General features: G+C 39.2%; 1 protein-coding gene across 5 annotated transcripts in view; it reads right to left on the minus strand.

Moving 5' to 3' along the window:
* The window catches only part of STN1 (STN1 subunit of CST complex), a 49,026-nt gene that overhangs the window by 19,674 nt on the left and 12,212 nt on the right, over window positions 1–17,140 (minus strand). For 4 of the 5 annotated variants that reach the window (XM_069098892.1, XM_069098893.1, XM_069098890.1 and 1 more), the window contains 3 exons: window positions 7,061–7,228; window positions 5,417–5,540; window positions 4,221–4,392 (listed from right to left, as the gene is read on the minus strand). In XM_069098892.1, the coding sequence (XP_068954993.1) occupies window positions 4,221–4,392; window positions 5,417–5,540; window positions 7,061–7,228 (464 nt within the window). The remainder of the gene's footprint in view (window positions 1–4,220; window positions 4,393–5,416; window positions 5,541–7,060; window positions 7,229–17,140) is intronic. The other variant, XM_069098894.1, reaches the window with a different exon arrangement.

Consider the following 17,140-nt stretch of genomic DNA (forward strand, 5'->3'; position numbering starts at 1 on the left):
TTTCCTCATCTGCAAAATAGGGACAGTAATTAAATGTGATACTGTACAGTAAGTGTTTTGTAGACTTTAAAGTACCATATGAACATCAAGTATTATTAGTATTAATATTACAGACAATTTACAAGCCATGGTTCCTACCTCTAGACACATAACAAAGATATTTTTTAAAAATCAGTTGGAATCATGTGTACAAGTGAACCTAATAGAAAAAGGCTTTTTGTAAACATTAACAGTGTGTGAAACATCTGCTTTGAACTAGCCTCAGCTGACCTAAATGCATATTTGCCTGTCCTGATTATGAACAGCCCAGGTCCAAAGCATAGGCAGCTTTCCAGGGAGTACAACAGCTGCATTCCTGTCTTGGACAAGAAGATAAAGGCCAATGGATGAGGTGTGGGACTTGGGGAAACAATCCTACAAGAAAAAGCAGCCATTACACCATGCAGGGCAACCCTTGCCTCACGCCCATTACTCCAGTTCAGCAACTGGATCCAGGATCCTCAAACATTTAAAGCTCTCATCATCAAATAAACTTAATATTTATCACATGGCAAAGAATGATTCTTAAAATTAATTAAAATGCAAAGTTATCAAGCAAATTCAGTTGATTATATTTGTATTTAGAGTTAAAACTTTAAAAATTTTTTTTAAATGAAAATGAGAAATAGCCATTCTGTACACTGTGCCATCCACAGTGAGGCCAGTAGGAATGAGGCTCTCCTTCTGCTTCTAAACTCCAGGCTGTCACTAAGCCTCTGTGGAAAGCTCCCATTTGTGCCACAAAAGAACAGGAGGATCTCGGGTTACATCAGATTTCACCACTGATCAGTGGCTTTATTTTTCAGGGACTCGCTAAGCAGAATTTAATCACACTGATCTCCCTAATTGGAGTAATATGAGGGGAAGATTCATGAATGATTGAAAAACTGTTTTCAAAAGACAAGATGAGCTACTTCAAATGCTAAATTTCCATTAGAACACACTGCAATGGGCAGACACAGTAGATGGTACAATGCTTTAAAGACATCAACTCAGAGCTCCCTATAGATCCTTTCGGAGAAAAGAGTCACTTGGACTTCAAAATACAAAAATTAAACCTGATTGTAGCTCTTAAAAAAAAAAAAAGCTGGTCTCATCTGGAGGATATGGTCTTCATATTTCTCTTTGGGCTACAAAAATTCACTTCCAAGTGCATCTTCTGCTGTAGTTACCAGATGTTTTGGGAAGCCAATCTGGAGACAGCCTCCTTATAATGATCTAATGTGTTAAAGTTCAGTGTTCTGAGGATGACAGAAGAGTGAGTAGATACCAGGGAGCTGGCACCTCTCAATCTCTCCAAGAAACCCCAAAGAAACGCTGAATACAAACAAAATCTCTAGAAACAAGAGAAATGAAATTCATCTTACAGACAAGGAGGAAATCAAAGAAATTCTGGAAAAACTGAAATATCCTACAGTAGATATGAGGTTCTATTTGAAGGAGGGAAATAGATTTTTACAGTCTAATTATCCTTCATAGGAAATTAGTTTATCAAGTACCTACTGTGTATAAGGTACAAGGCTGATTGGGGGAACAAAGACAAAATGAAAAACAGGCCCTATGGTCAAGGAATTGATATTGTATTAGGAGGTTCCAGTTTGTAAAGAGAAACACACTCACCCCCACCTCTCTCACACCCACAGAGGATAACTTGAGAAGATGGGGGAGGGAGCACTAACCACTGAGGGGATCAAGAAAGGCCTCCTTTCAGAAGTAGCACCAGATCAAACTTGACTAAAGGCACAAACTGGGTATGTACAAAAGTGGCTGTGAGGAACACATGGATCCCAGGCATTCAAAAGGCAGGAGACTGAACATAGGGCTCAGGCAATAGCAAGCATCTAGCTTGGATGGAATGCAAATGAAAAGGAGGGAAGAAATAGTGAAATAGTAATGGAATATAAAGATCCCCCTGTATTGGCTTGGTTTTTGGTTTGATTGTGTTAAAACCCAGAGCTTGTGAATCCCACTTGTGGGATGGACTTGTTGATGTGGAAAGAGAGGGCTGAACTGGAGGGAGCTGGTGACAAATTTAGAGAGACAAGAAAAGAGAGAGGCAGAAGAACTTTTTGGAAGCAGCATCTTGGAGGCAGAGAGAGACAGGATTGCTGAGGGCCACTTTGAATTGCCCTGGACTTTTGAGAGCTGCCAAGGACTGAGGAGACATGGCTGTTATGCTGGTACTTTGTCTGTCTGTTTTGATGTTGTTTTGCCAGATTTGTCCACTGGTGAAAGACAGTCCTGTTGTTGCAGAGGTCATGCAACCTTGCTGTTGGTTCAGAGCTCCTGAGACTGTTCTGCAGACAGAGAGTGAATTCTGTCCACTGGTGAAGGACAGTGCTGTTGTTGCAGAAGTTTTGGAACCTTGCTGTTGGTTCAGAAGCTCTGAAGAAGGATTTTCTTGTTGTATGTTTACAGAAATCCTGGAAGGGGGTTTTGCTAATGTTTTCAGGACTGTTCTACAGACAGAGAATGAATTAATGAAGACACTGACAATGTATCTTGTGGCCTTGCTAAACTTTGTCTCCCCAGGAACAAAGATTGCTGAGAACTTGCCTTGTGTCAAGATGATGACCTCCATTTGGGTATTAAATGCTGTGCTTAAGCTTGCTGTAACTCTGGGGTAGATTCAATTGTGATCCAAGGGTGGGGAACTTTTGACTTTTTTTGTGCTCTGTGATTAAACTAATGAATATACTTTAGTTATGATAGGAAACTAATCTCCATTTGAGAAGAGGGGCTTTGTCATTGATTAAATGAATGTAATGTCCAGGAGTGGGGTAGTACTTGATTAAATCACACTTGGGTAAATGCTGTATTTTGAGTTATGCTATATGTTGATTCTCTCTGTTCTTAATTTGTCACTGAATAAAATGGAGAGCACCTATGCTGGTATTTTGAACCTTGGGAAGTTGGCTTTGCTTGGCATTACAAATATGTACTAAGTGGACAGTATTCACTCTCTGTCTGCAGGACAGTCTCAGGAGCTCTTAGCCAACAGCCAGGTTCCAGGACTTCTTCAACAAAAGGACTGTCTTTTACCAGTGGACAAATCTGGCAAAACAACATCAAAACAGACAAAGTACCAGCAAAACAGCCATGTCTCCTCAGTCCTTGGCAGCTCCGGGGACAGGTCTCAAAAGTCCAGGGCGATTCAAAGTGGCTCCCAGCAATTCTCTCAGTCTCTCTCTGCTTCCACGAGGTGCTGCTTCCAAAAAAGTTCTTCTGCCTCTCTCTTGTCTCTCCAAATCTACGTCACCAGCTCCTACCAGTTCGTGTCTCTCTTTTCAAGTCAACAAGTCCATCCCACAGGTGGGATTAACAAGCTCTGGGTTTTAACACAATCAATTTGAAAACCAAGCCAATACAGGGGAATCTTTATATTCCATTACTATCACACCTACCTCATAGGATTACCATTAGGTAGGGAATACAAATGGCTCACGGTGGGCAGGCTGTAATATATCATGCAGAATTGAATAGAAGCAATGTTAGAATCATCAAGATGTGTAACCAGAAAAACCTCTGGGGGTACAGATATAAGCAAAGAGACAAAAAATTCCCGCCTTCAAGAAACTTATATTCTAATGGGGAAAGATGACACAGAAAAGAGAGCTGAAAAGGGTGGAAGGGGTTTGGGGAAGGCAGAATTTTGAAGTCTAGAAAAGTCAGGACCAGGAAGTGGGCCAGGAAAGACTGAAGGCAGAATTAGTGCAGGGAGATGCATCAAAGCACCTCACAGGTTTCAGATGAAGAAAATAGTTTGTAAATTGCCAAGTGCTACATAAAAAGATGAGCTATTATTATTGTTGTTGTTGTTGGACTGATAACTATACAGTCTCTTCCATTTTGTCTTACTTGGAATCCACTGGGATTAAGAGCCCATTTCAATGGGCTTCTAATTACTTTAATAGTAGGTAAATCCTTAGCTTTTTTTCCTAGGCACACAGAATAAGCCAAATGAGGCAAAATTGAGTCAGGTGAAAAACTGGTTCACTGTCATCTCAGACTTCTCTGTGGCCAGGTACATTGCTGAAATGAAAAGAAGACCTCACAAAACCACAGTTCTCCTCCCTCCCTGCAGTTTGGGGATGGAGCTGCCCAATCCCAGCAGTAACACTGTCACCACTTCATCTCTAGTTTGTGGGCATGGCTGAAAGCATTTTTGAGAAAGTCCTCACCTGTTCAGAGCAGGACCTGTCAACAATAGGCTGGCTGGCTAGAGCCATCAAAGACTCCACAGCTTCTAGCTCTTGCTGGTAAAAGCTTTGCACTTTGTTCTCAACAAGGAAGTCTTGAATTTTTTCACTCAGCAAACCTGTCTGACTAGAAAGGTCCAGGGTACCAGGATTGCTGCAGAGGGAGAATGGGTTTTAGAAAATTTCAGGAAAACACCAAGACTATCTTGCACATCTTTGTTATGCTTTTTCTAGAGAACATATGTGCATTCCAGAAATATGTGTGTGTATATATACACCCACATATAACATATATATACATATGTACATGTGGGTTTTAAAAAAAATCAATAAAAGCTCAGTACTTTAAAATAATACACAACACCAGTAACTCCTTAAAATGAGCAACTGGAAATTAAGGGACCAACCAAGATCTGAGTATCAGGGGCAAGTTCTTGAAAGAGCCTTGAAGCTATCCTGACAAAAGCATTTCCCTTCTTAAAAGCTCAAAATTAGCTCCTAAACTTGCAACTTTAAGTGATTCATGTGAAAAGTGATATGTCTTGAAATTCATTAATTTACATGTCAGGAGGCAGTGTGATACAGTAGGTAGCGAGCTCATCTCAGAGTCTGGAAAAACGGAGTTTAAGTCTCACTTCTAACATCCTGGTCATGTGACCCTGAGCAAGTCACTTAACTTCTAAGTACCTGAGGTGACTCTCTAAGATCAGACATAGCAGAGAAAGCGCCAATCTACACTGAGGTCATAGAGTTAGGCATGACTGAAAAAAGACTGAACAACAACAACAAATTTTTATTTAACATGTACAACATTTCAAGGCAAAAAAAAAAAACAACCCTTATGACCAATTTGCCTAAGTACTAACAAATACAGTTTTTAAAATTTTATTTTTATAATTGTTATCTTTTGTTTTTGTATATATCCCTTGCTCCTTGCCTACCCAGTAAGAGTCATTCTTTTTTGTTTTTAAAAAGAAAAAAACAGATCAGCAAAAACAATCAATACATCCCATCAAGTCTGACAGCATATGTGCTATTCCACACGCCATGGTCCTCCACCTCTTAAAAGAGGTGAGCAAAGTACATTTTCTCAACTATTCTCTTGTGTAAAGGTTATAATTACACAGTTGAACTAATATTGCTGTGCACATTTTAAACAGTGATTAGAAACTGCTTACCTTACTACCTCTTCTTTTACTACTGTAACCTTTGGGAAAGGCTGGTCATAAATTTTTCTGTAGATATCTGGAAGCTCCAACATTCTTGCAATCTGAACATTCCACAATGGATCATCCACTTTATCTATCAGGAGATGGAAAAATGCCATAGCAGTTACACAGAAGCCTATTCTCCCCCATGGCAAAGGCACTACTTGGAGTAACAATAAATGAGGCCCTCAGCGGCTCTCCTAGTGGATCACACTAGGGGATCATTAATGTTGAGGCACACTAAATGGTTCCCAAGTGATCTCCAGGAGGGAATACAACTCCTCTATTACCTAACTGACTACCAGGGGAATGCTCTGGGACAGGGAAGAAGACCACAACAGAATATGACTATCAGCAAACCCTTGTGAGCAGGGTTTTCTCTCCTCCCTCATTCCTTCCTTCCTTTCCATCCTTTGGGTCTCCCTATCTCACTTAGGCTGAAATTATAGGGGCTACTCATGGGCTTGAGCTACCCACTGACTAGCACAGGAGCTTCATCTTGTTCTATTTCCATCCTGGGCCAGTTTACCCCAATTTTGCACAACCTGGTAGTACTCCTGTCCAAGATCATTCTGTTAATGCAGGACTTAGTAAAGATACCTGATCTCCTTAGCCCACTAGAGCTCAGAACACCTGAGAGAACTGCCAGTCTCAGCCTTCCCAGAAGGAGAAATTACAGGCATGCCCCACCATGCTCTTCAAAAACTGATTTTCACATTTGAGATTTCCAAAGGAACTACGAGAATAATGCAAAAGGTGTTCCACATATAATCTTAAGCTATCATGCCTCTGACTGACCAATTTCTTTCTAAATGAACAGAGTTAATAATATATAGTAAGGCTTACTTAATCTCAATATACTCTATAAGTTAATAAATATAATATAATATAAATTTATACTGTAAACATATACTATAATTAATATACTCTACAAGTGCAAAGTGAATATCTAAGAGCTATTCAAATCCAAATCTGGAAGCATTTTCACAGTCATATATTAGACATGACCAAAGTTAGGCACTGCGACTTGAGGACTGGTCTGGTGTCAGGAAGACCCGGGTTTAGGTCCAGTCTCTGACCCATACCACCTGTGTGATCATGGGCAAATCTTTTAACCTCTCAGAGCCATAGGCGATGCTGACTAGAAGTTATAAACCTATATTCGTGGAGGAAATTTTCATACTGATAATTCTCAATATTAGCATAATATTTTATATATATATATGTATAATTATAATTAATTTGTCAAAATTATTACCAAAAACCAAGAATAATGCAAACTCATATAAGTCTATTATCATCCTTAAAAATAAAATGAAGAAATGTTCCTCTGTAAAAATTTGAGTAACTTGGGGCAGCTAGGTGGCATAGTGAATAGAGCACCAGCCCTGTAGTCAGGAGGACTTGAGTTCAAATCCAGTCTTAACACTTATTAACTGTGTGACCTTGGACAAGTAACTTAACCCCAATTGCTCTGCCTTCCCCCCTCCAAAAAAAAACAAAAACAAAAAAATTTTGAGTAACTTAAACTAAAATCAATTTAAGTTGCAAGTATTATTTTTTCTTAAATAATTTTTTAAAACTCCAATTTTAGTCAAAACAGACACTGCTTACAGTAAGCGGAGGCATGGATCTCTCGTTGCTCTCTGTATACACGGATATATCCTCTCATTCGAACAACATCCCCTATTTCCAATTTAGTTTTCTTATCTATGGTTTCTTGCAGTTTCTTAAACAGTGAGGTTAAACTCTGTCCACCAGTCATACTGGAGCAAACTTTAGCTTTAAGAAGAAAAAAAAGAGAGACAAACAAAATAATTTTCATGTATTCACAACCAACCTTCCCCCCTCTCCCCAAGAAAAGTAGAGATTGGGACAGGAAGGGGAGGGATAGAATTTGGAACTCAAAACTTAAAAAAAAAAGTTTAAAAATTGTTTTGACATGTAATTGGGAAAAAAATAAAATATATACATACTTTAAAAGGGAGAATAAATATAAAGTAAATATATTTATATTTATTTATATATGTTTTTTATAATTAATAAATATAAATACAAAATACCATGCCGTCCTTTTTATAGGATACTTCATGGCATGTTTGCATGAGACTGACATATTGAGTAAGTAATTTTGTTCTATTGCTTTATATGCCAAGTATTCCACATATATATGTCCTCATGCTTGCTGCATGATATTCTATGTTGTTCACATGTGCTACATATTTAGATTACTATCTGTGACCATCCTGGTTCAGGCACTCTCCATCTCTCACTCAGATTACTGCTCTCCCCACTGCAGGGCATCTTCCACACAGCTGCCAAAGTGATTTTGCTAAGGTACAGATCTGATCATGTTACCCTCCTAGTCAATAAATGCCAGCAGTTCCCTATTACATTTGGATCAAACAGAAGCCCCTTATTAAAGGGGAGAAAAGTAGGAGCATTATCAATCAACCAGTCAATAAGCATTTATTAAAGCCTGGTGCCTAGGCCGTGCCAGGTGCTGTGCTAGTGATAAAAAGACCAAAGTGAAACAATTCCTGCCCTCAAGGAGTTCACAGTCAATCTGGTTGAGGGGTGGGGAATGACAACATAGGCAACATACAGAATACAAAATAGGAACAAGACAAAAAAGTCACAAGTTGGGGGGGGGATCAGAAAATATTTAATGTAGAAGGTAATATTAGGGCTGATTCTTGAAGGAAATAAGGAACTCTAAGAAACTGAAGTGAGGAAGGATGGCATTCCAGGAATGGAGGATAGACAATACAAAGGCACAATGACAAGAGATGGACAACAGAGAGAAGACCAGTTTTTCTAGAGGTGACTGCACAGGAAGGGGAGCAATTTCCAGTGAAGTTAGAAAGATAGCTTGGGACCAAGCTTTAAATTCCAAAGAGAGGAGTTTATAGGTTATCTTAGAAACAATAGGAAGCTATTGGAATTGGTTGAGACAGATCTCTGCTTGAGATCAGTCTGGTAGCAGTATGGAAGAAGGAATGAAGAGAAGACATCTGAGGCAAGAACACCAAATGGAAAGCATTTCATACTAGGGAAAAGGTGATGAGGGCCTGAACCAAAGTTATGGTACATAACAGAAGTGAGAAGGAACTGGTGGAATGAGGGGAAGAAAAGAAATGGCTCTTTCCAGGTCAAGGGCTTTTCCTCCAGGATTCAATCACTCCCTACATGGACTTCTTACTGAGGAGATATTTACCTACCACTGCAACTAGCTCACTCCAGTACTAGGACTCCCAAATGAAGGTACCGTAAGGTTGGGCAGGGAAAGGGAAACCATGTGGAACCAGGCATGGAACCGCAGTCAAAGTTCCTACGCTTGTCCTCAATAGTTTCTGAAAAGCTCAGCATATCTCAAGGTTCCCTACCACCTCCCAAGGGAAACTGCTGGAAGGAAAATCCTCTCATATTTTGCTTAAGAAACAAGGGGAATGAAGAGGTACTAGACTCAAATTGAAACCTATAGGTAAGGAAAAAGGATATTAGGGTAGTATGAGAGTATTTTCTGTTTTCATTTTTTTCTCATTGGTCATTTTGCATTTCTATTTTAAATACATTGTTCTTTTGTTACATTATCACATGCTGTATATCACTGGCTGGTGAGATTCAGGGGAAAACAGGCATTCAGCAATAACTGAATTGGTCAGTCAAAACCAGTTCCAGAGATCTGTAACTTGTGAAATCTTATGTGAGTAACACTGGGATGTTATATGTGAAAAAGAAGAGAGCCCAATGCCATAAATATTAAACTATAAACTATTTAAACGCATCCAATTTTCCTCCTCTTGGCTAATATTCATAGAAATGTTTTTAAATAGCTGTAATAAATTTTACTCATTTCAAGACAATGGCACTGTAGCTTAACTCATGGGTCATCTGCATATATATGCTGATGACAAAGAATGGGAAACTAAGAAGGGGCCCATCAATTGAGTAACAGCAGAACTAATTTTGGCATATGAAAACTACCATGCAGTAAAAATTGACAAAAGGGGCAGTAGTTTCAGAGAAAACCTAGGAAAACTTGTATGAACAGATGCAGAATGAACTGATCAGAACCCAGAGAACAATTTATGACACTATTAAATAATAACTATTAATAATGACACTACCAAAAAAAAAAAAACCTTGGAAGATTTAAGGATTCTGATCAATGTAATGATCAACCAAATTTCTGATGACTCATAATAAAGCATGCTACTCACCCCCTAAGATAGACAATAGATTCAGAGAGCAGAATGAAACATCTTGTTTTTCTGATGCGGCCAATGTGGGAATTTGTTTTAACTAGAAATATTTGTTACATTTGCCTCCCCACTTATTGTCTAATGTAATATCATGAGAAAGAATAGAGAGTTTAGGGTCAAAAGTTGTGGGTCTACATAGCCCTGCTCTTTTAGTGTCCATGTGTAAAAGCCCTGACAGGTCTAGCTGAGGCAGGAAGGGGAAAGAATAGTTTGTAGGAAACAAATGAATCCAGAGGCAGTGACTGTCCTAGTGCTTTAGTCAAGGCAATAAAGGGAGCAGGGAACTGGTGTATCTTGGATCAAAATGGACCCTAATTGGTGGGGAGAATGCATACAGTGAGAATCTGTGAGAAGCACAGTGCAGCTGCAGCCCTCAGTGTTTGGTCTTGGCTCCCTTCCCCCTTGTGTCACCATTGTGCTCTGTGAGACTGTCCCTGGTATCTGCTAGTCCAGGGTCATGGCTCATGCTCTCCCGGACAGCCCACAGAAAGCCTCTGAGACAGAAATGAGGTCTTAAATGATGAAGCTGGGATGCTCTATGAATTATATTAGTTAAGCTACTGCAGATTACTCATTCTGAGAGAAGTGAGCATTGGGCACAAGTAACAATTGCAGTTGGGTTCCCCTGTCACTGTGAATGGTCTAGATGAGGGGTGGAGAGGGCAGGAAATTGCAGCCATTACCAGCTCAGCTCAGCAGGGACACACTGTTGAAGCCAACACTGAATGCCCCTCCCATACCAGCTGCTCCAAATGAGAGTCTGATTATATCCCTGTCCATTTCCTGGTGACAGCATAAGACATTTGCCTTCCTTAGGCAATGTCAGAAAGTCTTCAAAACCACCCTTTGCAATTGATAAAGCACAAATTGCTTTTGTTACTGGGAAATTAGGGGAGATTGTACTTGACAGATTGGTGCCCTTGAGGGAGGAGGGAAGTCCTCTGCTTAGGGACTATCAAAATCTTGAGGCAGAGTTCTGGACAATGTCTGAATTTGTGATTTCCATGCTGATAATATGGTGGGCAACTGCACTATTGTTCACACATATTAACAAGTTTCACCAACTAATAGCCCCTTGAGGATAAGCAAAAGTGGTACTAACAGACATTTTTAAGGAGGGGTTAATCAGGTCATAGCAAAAGCAGAATTGTAGAGGTAGATAAGAACTAAGATGTATTTGGACCCTCTCTCCTCCTGCACAAGCGGCAGGGGACCACAGCAGAATACTGCATACATTGTTAGAGGTAGTCACCGTATGACATACTTTTGCTCAATTGTTTTTCTTTGTTACATGGGAAGGTAGACTCTGGCAGGTGGTCAAAAGTGCACGTATTTTCAGAAATGGCTGGGATGTAAAAACAAAACCGATCAATACAACAGTGTTTTTAATAAAGGAATTTTTTTTAAGGCAGGGTATCCCTCTCCAGATAATCTGGCATATTTGATGGGCTTATCTGTCTTATTCAACATCCAGATTGAAATAAAAAATTCTGTTTGGCTTTTAAAACCCATAGGAACCTGGCTCCTTTATACTTTTTCAGTCTTCCTATATATTACTCTCTTACATAGTTTGGCATACAGAGTTTGGCACTTATTTTCTAACTAAATGTTTAAAAAATAAAAATCTCTCTTCTTCTCTCCCTGCTTATTAAAATGTTATTTCTCAGATTCCTGCCCTTCTACCAACCTTAACTCACATTTACACAGTCCTTTAGAAAATTTGCTTGGTGGCCTATGGTAACTTGAACTTCCTTGTCTGTTTATATATTTTACTTATTGTAGGTAGGCAACGCAGCATGGCAAAGGGAAGAAAGAACTGGCCTCAAAGCTGGGAAAACCTGTGTTCCTTATGGAACAACTTAATTTTATTATACCTGGTCATCAGAAATAGGGCCTTCTTCCCTGGATTCTAGGAGCAGGAATCACAAGTGTCATGAAATAGTTTAACAAGATGTGGAATCAAAATAGGCAACACTGGGGCAGCTAGATGGCACAGTGAATAGAGAACCAGCCCTGGAGTCAGAAGGACCTGATTTCAAAGCCAGACTCAGACAATTAACACTTACTAGCCACATGACCTTGGACAAGTCACTTAACCCCAACTGCCTGCCCTCCCCCCTCCAAAAAAAAAAAGCAAGAAAAAAATAGGCAACATTGTAAGGTATATATTCACAGTAATTCTGATTTCAACAAAATATGGCATGCAGTCCATTTAAAAGCACTACTGAGTTCTTATTATCTTTCTCTCCTGCCCTCTTTTCCCTTCTTTCCCTTCATACTTTCCTTTCCTCCTTTTTTTCTTTTTCTTTCTAGACATGAAAGACAACCAGGAGTGTTTTTTTCAAGAAACAACTGAAACAACTCCAACTAAACATATTTAAATGAGCTGCTGAAACCAAAAAGTAAGAAACAGATAAAAGAATGGAAATTGACACAGACTAACACCATTTCCTAAGGAAGTTTAATAGTTGTGAATCAATCAATACATTGAGACCACACAAACTTAGAAACCATCTCTGCCAGGAAACACTTATCTTCTTGCTAATCAGACACACTTAAGCTAAAACAACAATTCAGAATATAAACTCATCTGCAAAACCTTATGAAAGAAGAAGGTAGTAGAAGAGAAGCACTGCTTCCTAAAGCCCCAAGAAAAAGTGGAGGTAGAAGAAAAAGCAAGTTTACAGAATGTCTGGTGAAAGACCTAAATAAACTAGAGACCGGAGACATTTGCTAGACAGTGGGGAAGAAGTCGTGGGATCCAAGTCCAAATGTCAGCTCTACCATTATTATCTGTGTGACCTCAGAGAAAGTCCCTTAACCTTTCTGGCTTGAGTTTTTTCATCTATAAAATTAGAGAGCTGGATCAGATGACCTCACCAGGTCCCTTCAATCTCTAAACTTATAGTCCTATAACTGGCCATGTAACCTTGAGCAAGTTACTTAACCCCAATTGCTTTAAAAAAAACAAAAACAAACCAAAAAACCCTATAGTCCTATGATCCTGACAGCATTTAAGGATAAAACTGGAAAATGAAAATGTTCTATTAATATTCAAACAAACTCTTTTCTTCATCAGTTACAGTGGAGAGAATACATTAGGACATTTAACATTACAGTCCTTGATGTGTTGTATGAAGAGGAACATATGGCACCGATGAAAGCAAAGATGGGAAATTAGACTACATCATTTATAAAGAGGAGGTCCAAATAAGAGCTGACACAATTTAGGGGATTGTTGAGACCAATTCTCAAGATATTTGATAAAGGGGAGGTTACTATGTACTTGGGAAAAAAACACAAGTCTAATTTCAAAAATAGAAGATAACCAAGAAAATATCAACAGCCATTAATCCATGTGCTCACATTTCAATTAATTTTTTTTTACAATCTATAAAAATCTGTCTTATCTTCTTCCCATCCCACATTGAGAATGAAAGAAAAACAAAATCCCTATTACAAACATGTATACTCAAGTAAAACAAATTTCTACATTGGCCATGTCTTAAAGTAAAAAAAAATGTGTATGTATATATACGTATGTATAAATACATGTTCTGTAATCTAAGTCTCTCTATCAGGAGGTGGACACCATGTTTCATTATTAGTTCTCTGAAACCCATTGGTCATTACACTGATTAATCCTTTAAAGCTATCTGTTTTTACAATATTGTTGTCAATGTACAAATTGTTCTCCTGGTTTTGCACATTTTGCTCTGCATCAGTTCATACAAGTCTTCCCAGGTTTCTCTGAAACCATACTCTTTGTAATTTCTTATAGCACACTAGCATTTGGTCATGTCCATATTTATTTGGCCATTCCCCAACTGATGAGCATCCCCTCAGATTCCAATTCTTCACCACCTCAAAAAGGGGTATAATTTTGGTACATCCTTAGAGTTTGTTTTACTTAGGGATACCCCTCCCCCTTAATCTACCTTTCCTCTAATTCCCCTTTCTCACTTCTCCTCCTTTCCAGTTTCTCTATTAAGTGAGATGTGTTTCTGTATCCAACTGGGTATATGTGTACTCTTTTCTTCTCTAACCAGTTCATATCAGAATAAGATATAAGGGTCAGCCACTCCCTCCACTCTTTCCTCCTTTTTTGTAGAAACTTCTACTTGCACACCTAATTATGTGAAATAATTTTCCCTACCTTTCTAAGGATATTTCTCTTCTCCTCCTTTTCCATTCTTCTTTCAAGATCATTAAGACATAATAGAATAACTCGCAGACCTTCTGTCTAACCAGACTCTCTCTATGACCCCTAATGATGATAAACTTTAGAGGGGGGACACAATGTGCTTGCTTTTCCATCTCTACATAATCTTTATCAGAATAATCAACATATTTATCAAAGGTTTCCTAGATGAATGAACATGAAGGGAAAGGGCAGAATTTCATTAGAGACATTCTATAACAAACCACATTTTTACAATCACCCAACTGACTGAAAAGTACAGAGAATAAGACTCCACTGTGCTTACTGTTTGTTGACTATAAAAAAGCATTTTCTTTGGCAGATCAAAATGATTCCTTAAGATTCTCCTTCAACAAAGTGTCTACTATAAATATGCCAAGACTGTAAAGATTTCCTGAAAAAAATGTTAACAGTGATAACTCTAATAATCATCTGATTATTAGTATCAACTGAAGCATAGGAACCTGCCTGTCTGCTTAGCAAAGGCGTTTGTTACATTTGTCTTAGAGGACCTGCAACACATAGCACAAGTATAAAAGGGACTGATTCCCTCCATGTAATAAAGTTCTCCAAGTTCTCTTCCTTACATATGACCTTGTGCTGATTGCATCAAGCCCTGGAACACTGTGTAGATGCCTAAATGAGAGCTAGAATCATTCAAAAGAGTTCAGCCTAACTATGCAGGAAAAGCCTGTGAATGAAATGAATGAAGAATGCTGACTTTCCAGGAATTCTAATGCAGTTGGATGGACAGCCCATAGAGACAGTCCCTCAGTCCACATATACTGCATACTGCAGAGAGACAATGAATTCATCCTGGATTTGACTGGGAGTAAGAACACAGGACTGAACTGCGAATGAGAAACTGAACTCAAGTCTTCTTCCTGAAATGAAAGCTCATCTTCTTGGCATCAGTATTTTTCCAGTGATACTATATCTTCAAATAGTTAATGTGGGATGGTTACACAAAGGGCACTTGAGAGATACACTGAGACAGTGAATAGGCTGTAACACACACCATCAAATAATTTTTCAGTGAAGTGATGTCAATAATCAATAAACATTCATTAAACACCTATTATGGTACAGGTACCATGCTAAGTGTTGGAGATATAAATATGAAAAAAGAAAGGCCTTGCCTTCAAGGGGCTTACATTCTAATAGGGGAAGACAGTATATTAAAAGTTGAAAAACTGGAGGGAAAAGTACCTGACATGAGGTCATAGTAAAAAAAGTTAGAGAAGTCCCAGATCAGTACAGCCAGGTAAGAAGTAAAAAGATGTCTAAGCTGAGCTCCCTCCTTAAATAGAAGTTTTAAAGTTCATGGCCTTGCCCTCCAAACAGAGGGGCAGATTGTAGTGATAAGGTGGAGTACCAAGGCTATTCAATGATGAGGCTTTCCCAATAATGAGCTTCCTGGGGCACACTGGACAAGTTGGAGAAATCCCAGAGAAGTGCATCAAGGTGAGACGTAAAAAAATGATGTAAATAATATCATCATAGAGCTAACTACATGGCTAGAAAAGGAAGGGCAGTCAACTTGTTACAGAATAAGAATGAGGATTAATTGATAACAATCTGTGTACTCCAATGGGATCCAAACAATATCAAGATAGCTAGCTCACTTGATCTACCCATACCTGCTTCCTATGTATCTCCTACTTTTTTTTGTTGTTGTTGTTGCTTTTTTGGAGGGGGAAGGCAGGGCAATTGGGGTTAAGTGACTTGCCCAAGGTCACACAGCTAGTTTTTGTGTTAAGTGTCTGAGGCTGGATTTGAACTCAAGACCTCCTGACTCCAGGGCCGGTGCTCTATTCACTGCACCACCTAGCCGCCCCTCTCTCCTACTTTTTATGACTAAATTGCTTGGGAAGGTTATCTATAATCAATACTACTTCCTTTCCTCTCACTCTCTTCTTAATCTTTGCAGTCCATCTAGGAACTTTATTTTATCTTTCACAGAGACTACTCCTTGCTCTTCATGGTCACTTTCTGGTTCTCCGTCTATCACCATCACTCAGTAATCTCTCTTCCTTTGGAGGGTCATTCATTCCATCTTCATCACCCAATCAAGTTTCTGATGGCAGCCATCTACTGACCTTGTGCTATCATTCTTAAACAAGTTCAGTGCCTGGCTCACAGTCTTTCACTCCTCCCCAAATCCTGTCCTCATACTTGGGGGCTTCAAACACATACTGATACTCCCTCAAAAATGCCTCTTCATTTCTCAACTTACTTCCTGTGACCAACTACTTCACCTTACCTCAGCTACACACAATAGTCATGCCCTTGATCTTGCCATCATCCACAAGAGTTCCACATCCATGTTCATGAACTCTGAAATTCCTTTACCTGACCATAATCTGTTGTCATCCTACCTCTCTCTGCCTTGCATTCCCTAACACTGTTCTTCATTCTCACTGGGACATTCAGTCCCCCAACCTCTCAGTTCTTTATGGGCCACTGCCCTTGTACTGGTTACACTCTCCTCCCTTCTGGATCCTTTGGTGAACCAGTTCAGCTCTACACTTCCCTTTTCCCTCAAGTCTCTTGCCCTCTTATCCTACTGTTGCCCTGGTCCTGGCCAAGCCTCAGTTTTGGATTACTCCCACCATCTACTGCTTTCATTCATATTTTTCTGAATAAAGCTAGAGAAAATCATAGGACCAAGCTGACTGAGTCCATGATAAATTTGTGTTACATAATCTCAACTGGACACTCACTGTATCGAGGCAAACCCTTCTACAGCTCCCTAATTGTTTCACTATCCTACTCACCACAGCAGTTCTTCTGAAAGTTTTCCATTCCTCTTTAATTTTTTTCAAGACTCCCCCTCCTCCTACTCTCTTAGATGAGAACCTTGCCTCATATTTGACTGAAAAAACAGAACATTTGCCGAGAAGTCCTCTTTCTCATCTCCCATCACTAAGATGCTTTCCACTACTATCTCCTCCTTCATCCAGGTCTCATGAAGAAATGGCCCTTTTTCCATCAAGGCAAATCCCTCTACATGCATATGTGTATATATGATATACATGCATATGTGTATATATGATCCCATTCCAACCTGTCTCTGCCAGTAGATGAGTGAATTCTCTACTATCTACAAAAATGACAATGTCTCCTCCATTCTCAAAAGACCTTCATTTTACCCATCCATATCTGCTAGTTATTGTCCTATATGTCTCCTCCCTTTCATGGCTAAACACTTTGGGCACATTATGTCTA

This window comes from Petaurus breviceps, unplaced genomic scaffold, assembly GCF_028583685.1.
Source record: "Petaurus breviceps papuanus isolate PSGF00001 unplaced genomic scaffold, PetGlider_PUasm1.0 37, whole genome shotgun sequence".
Classification (NCBI taxonomy): Eukaryota; Metazoa; Chordata; class Mammalia; order Diprotodontia; family Petauridae; genus Petaurus; species Petaurus breviceps.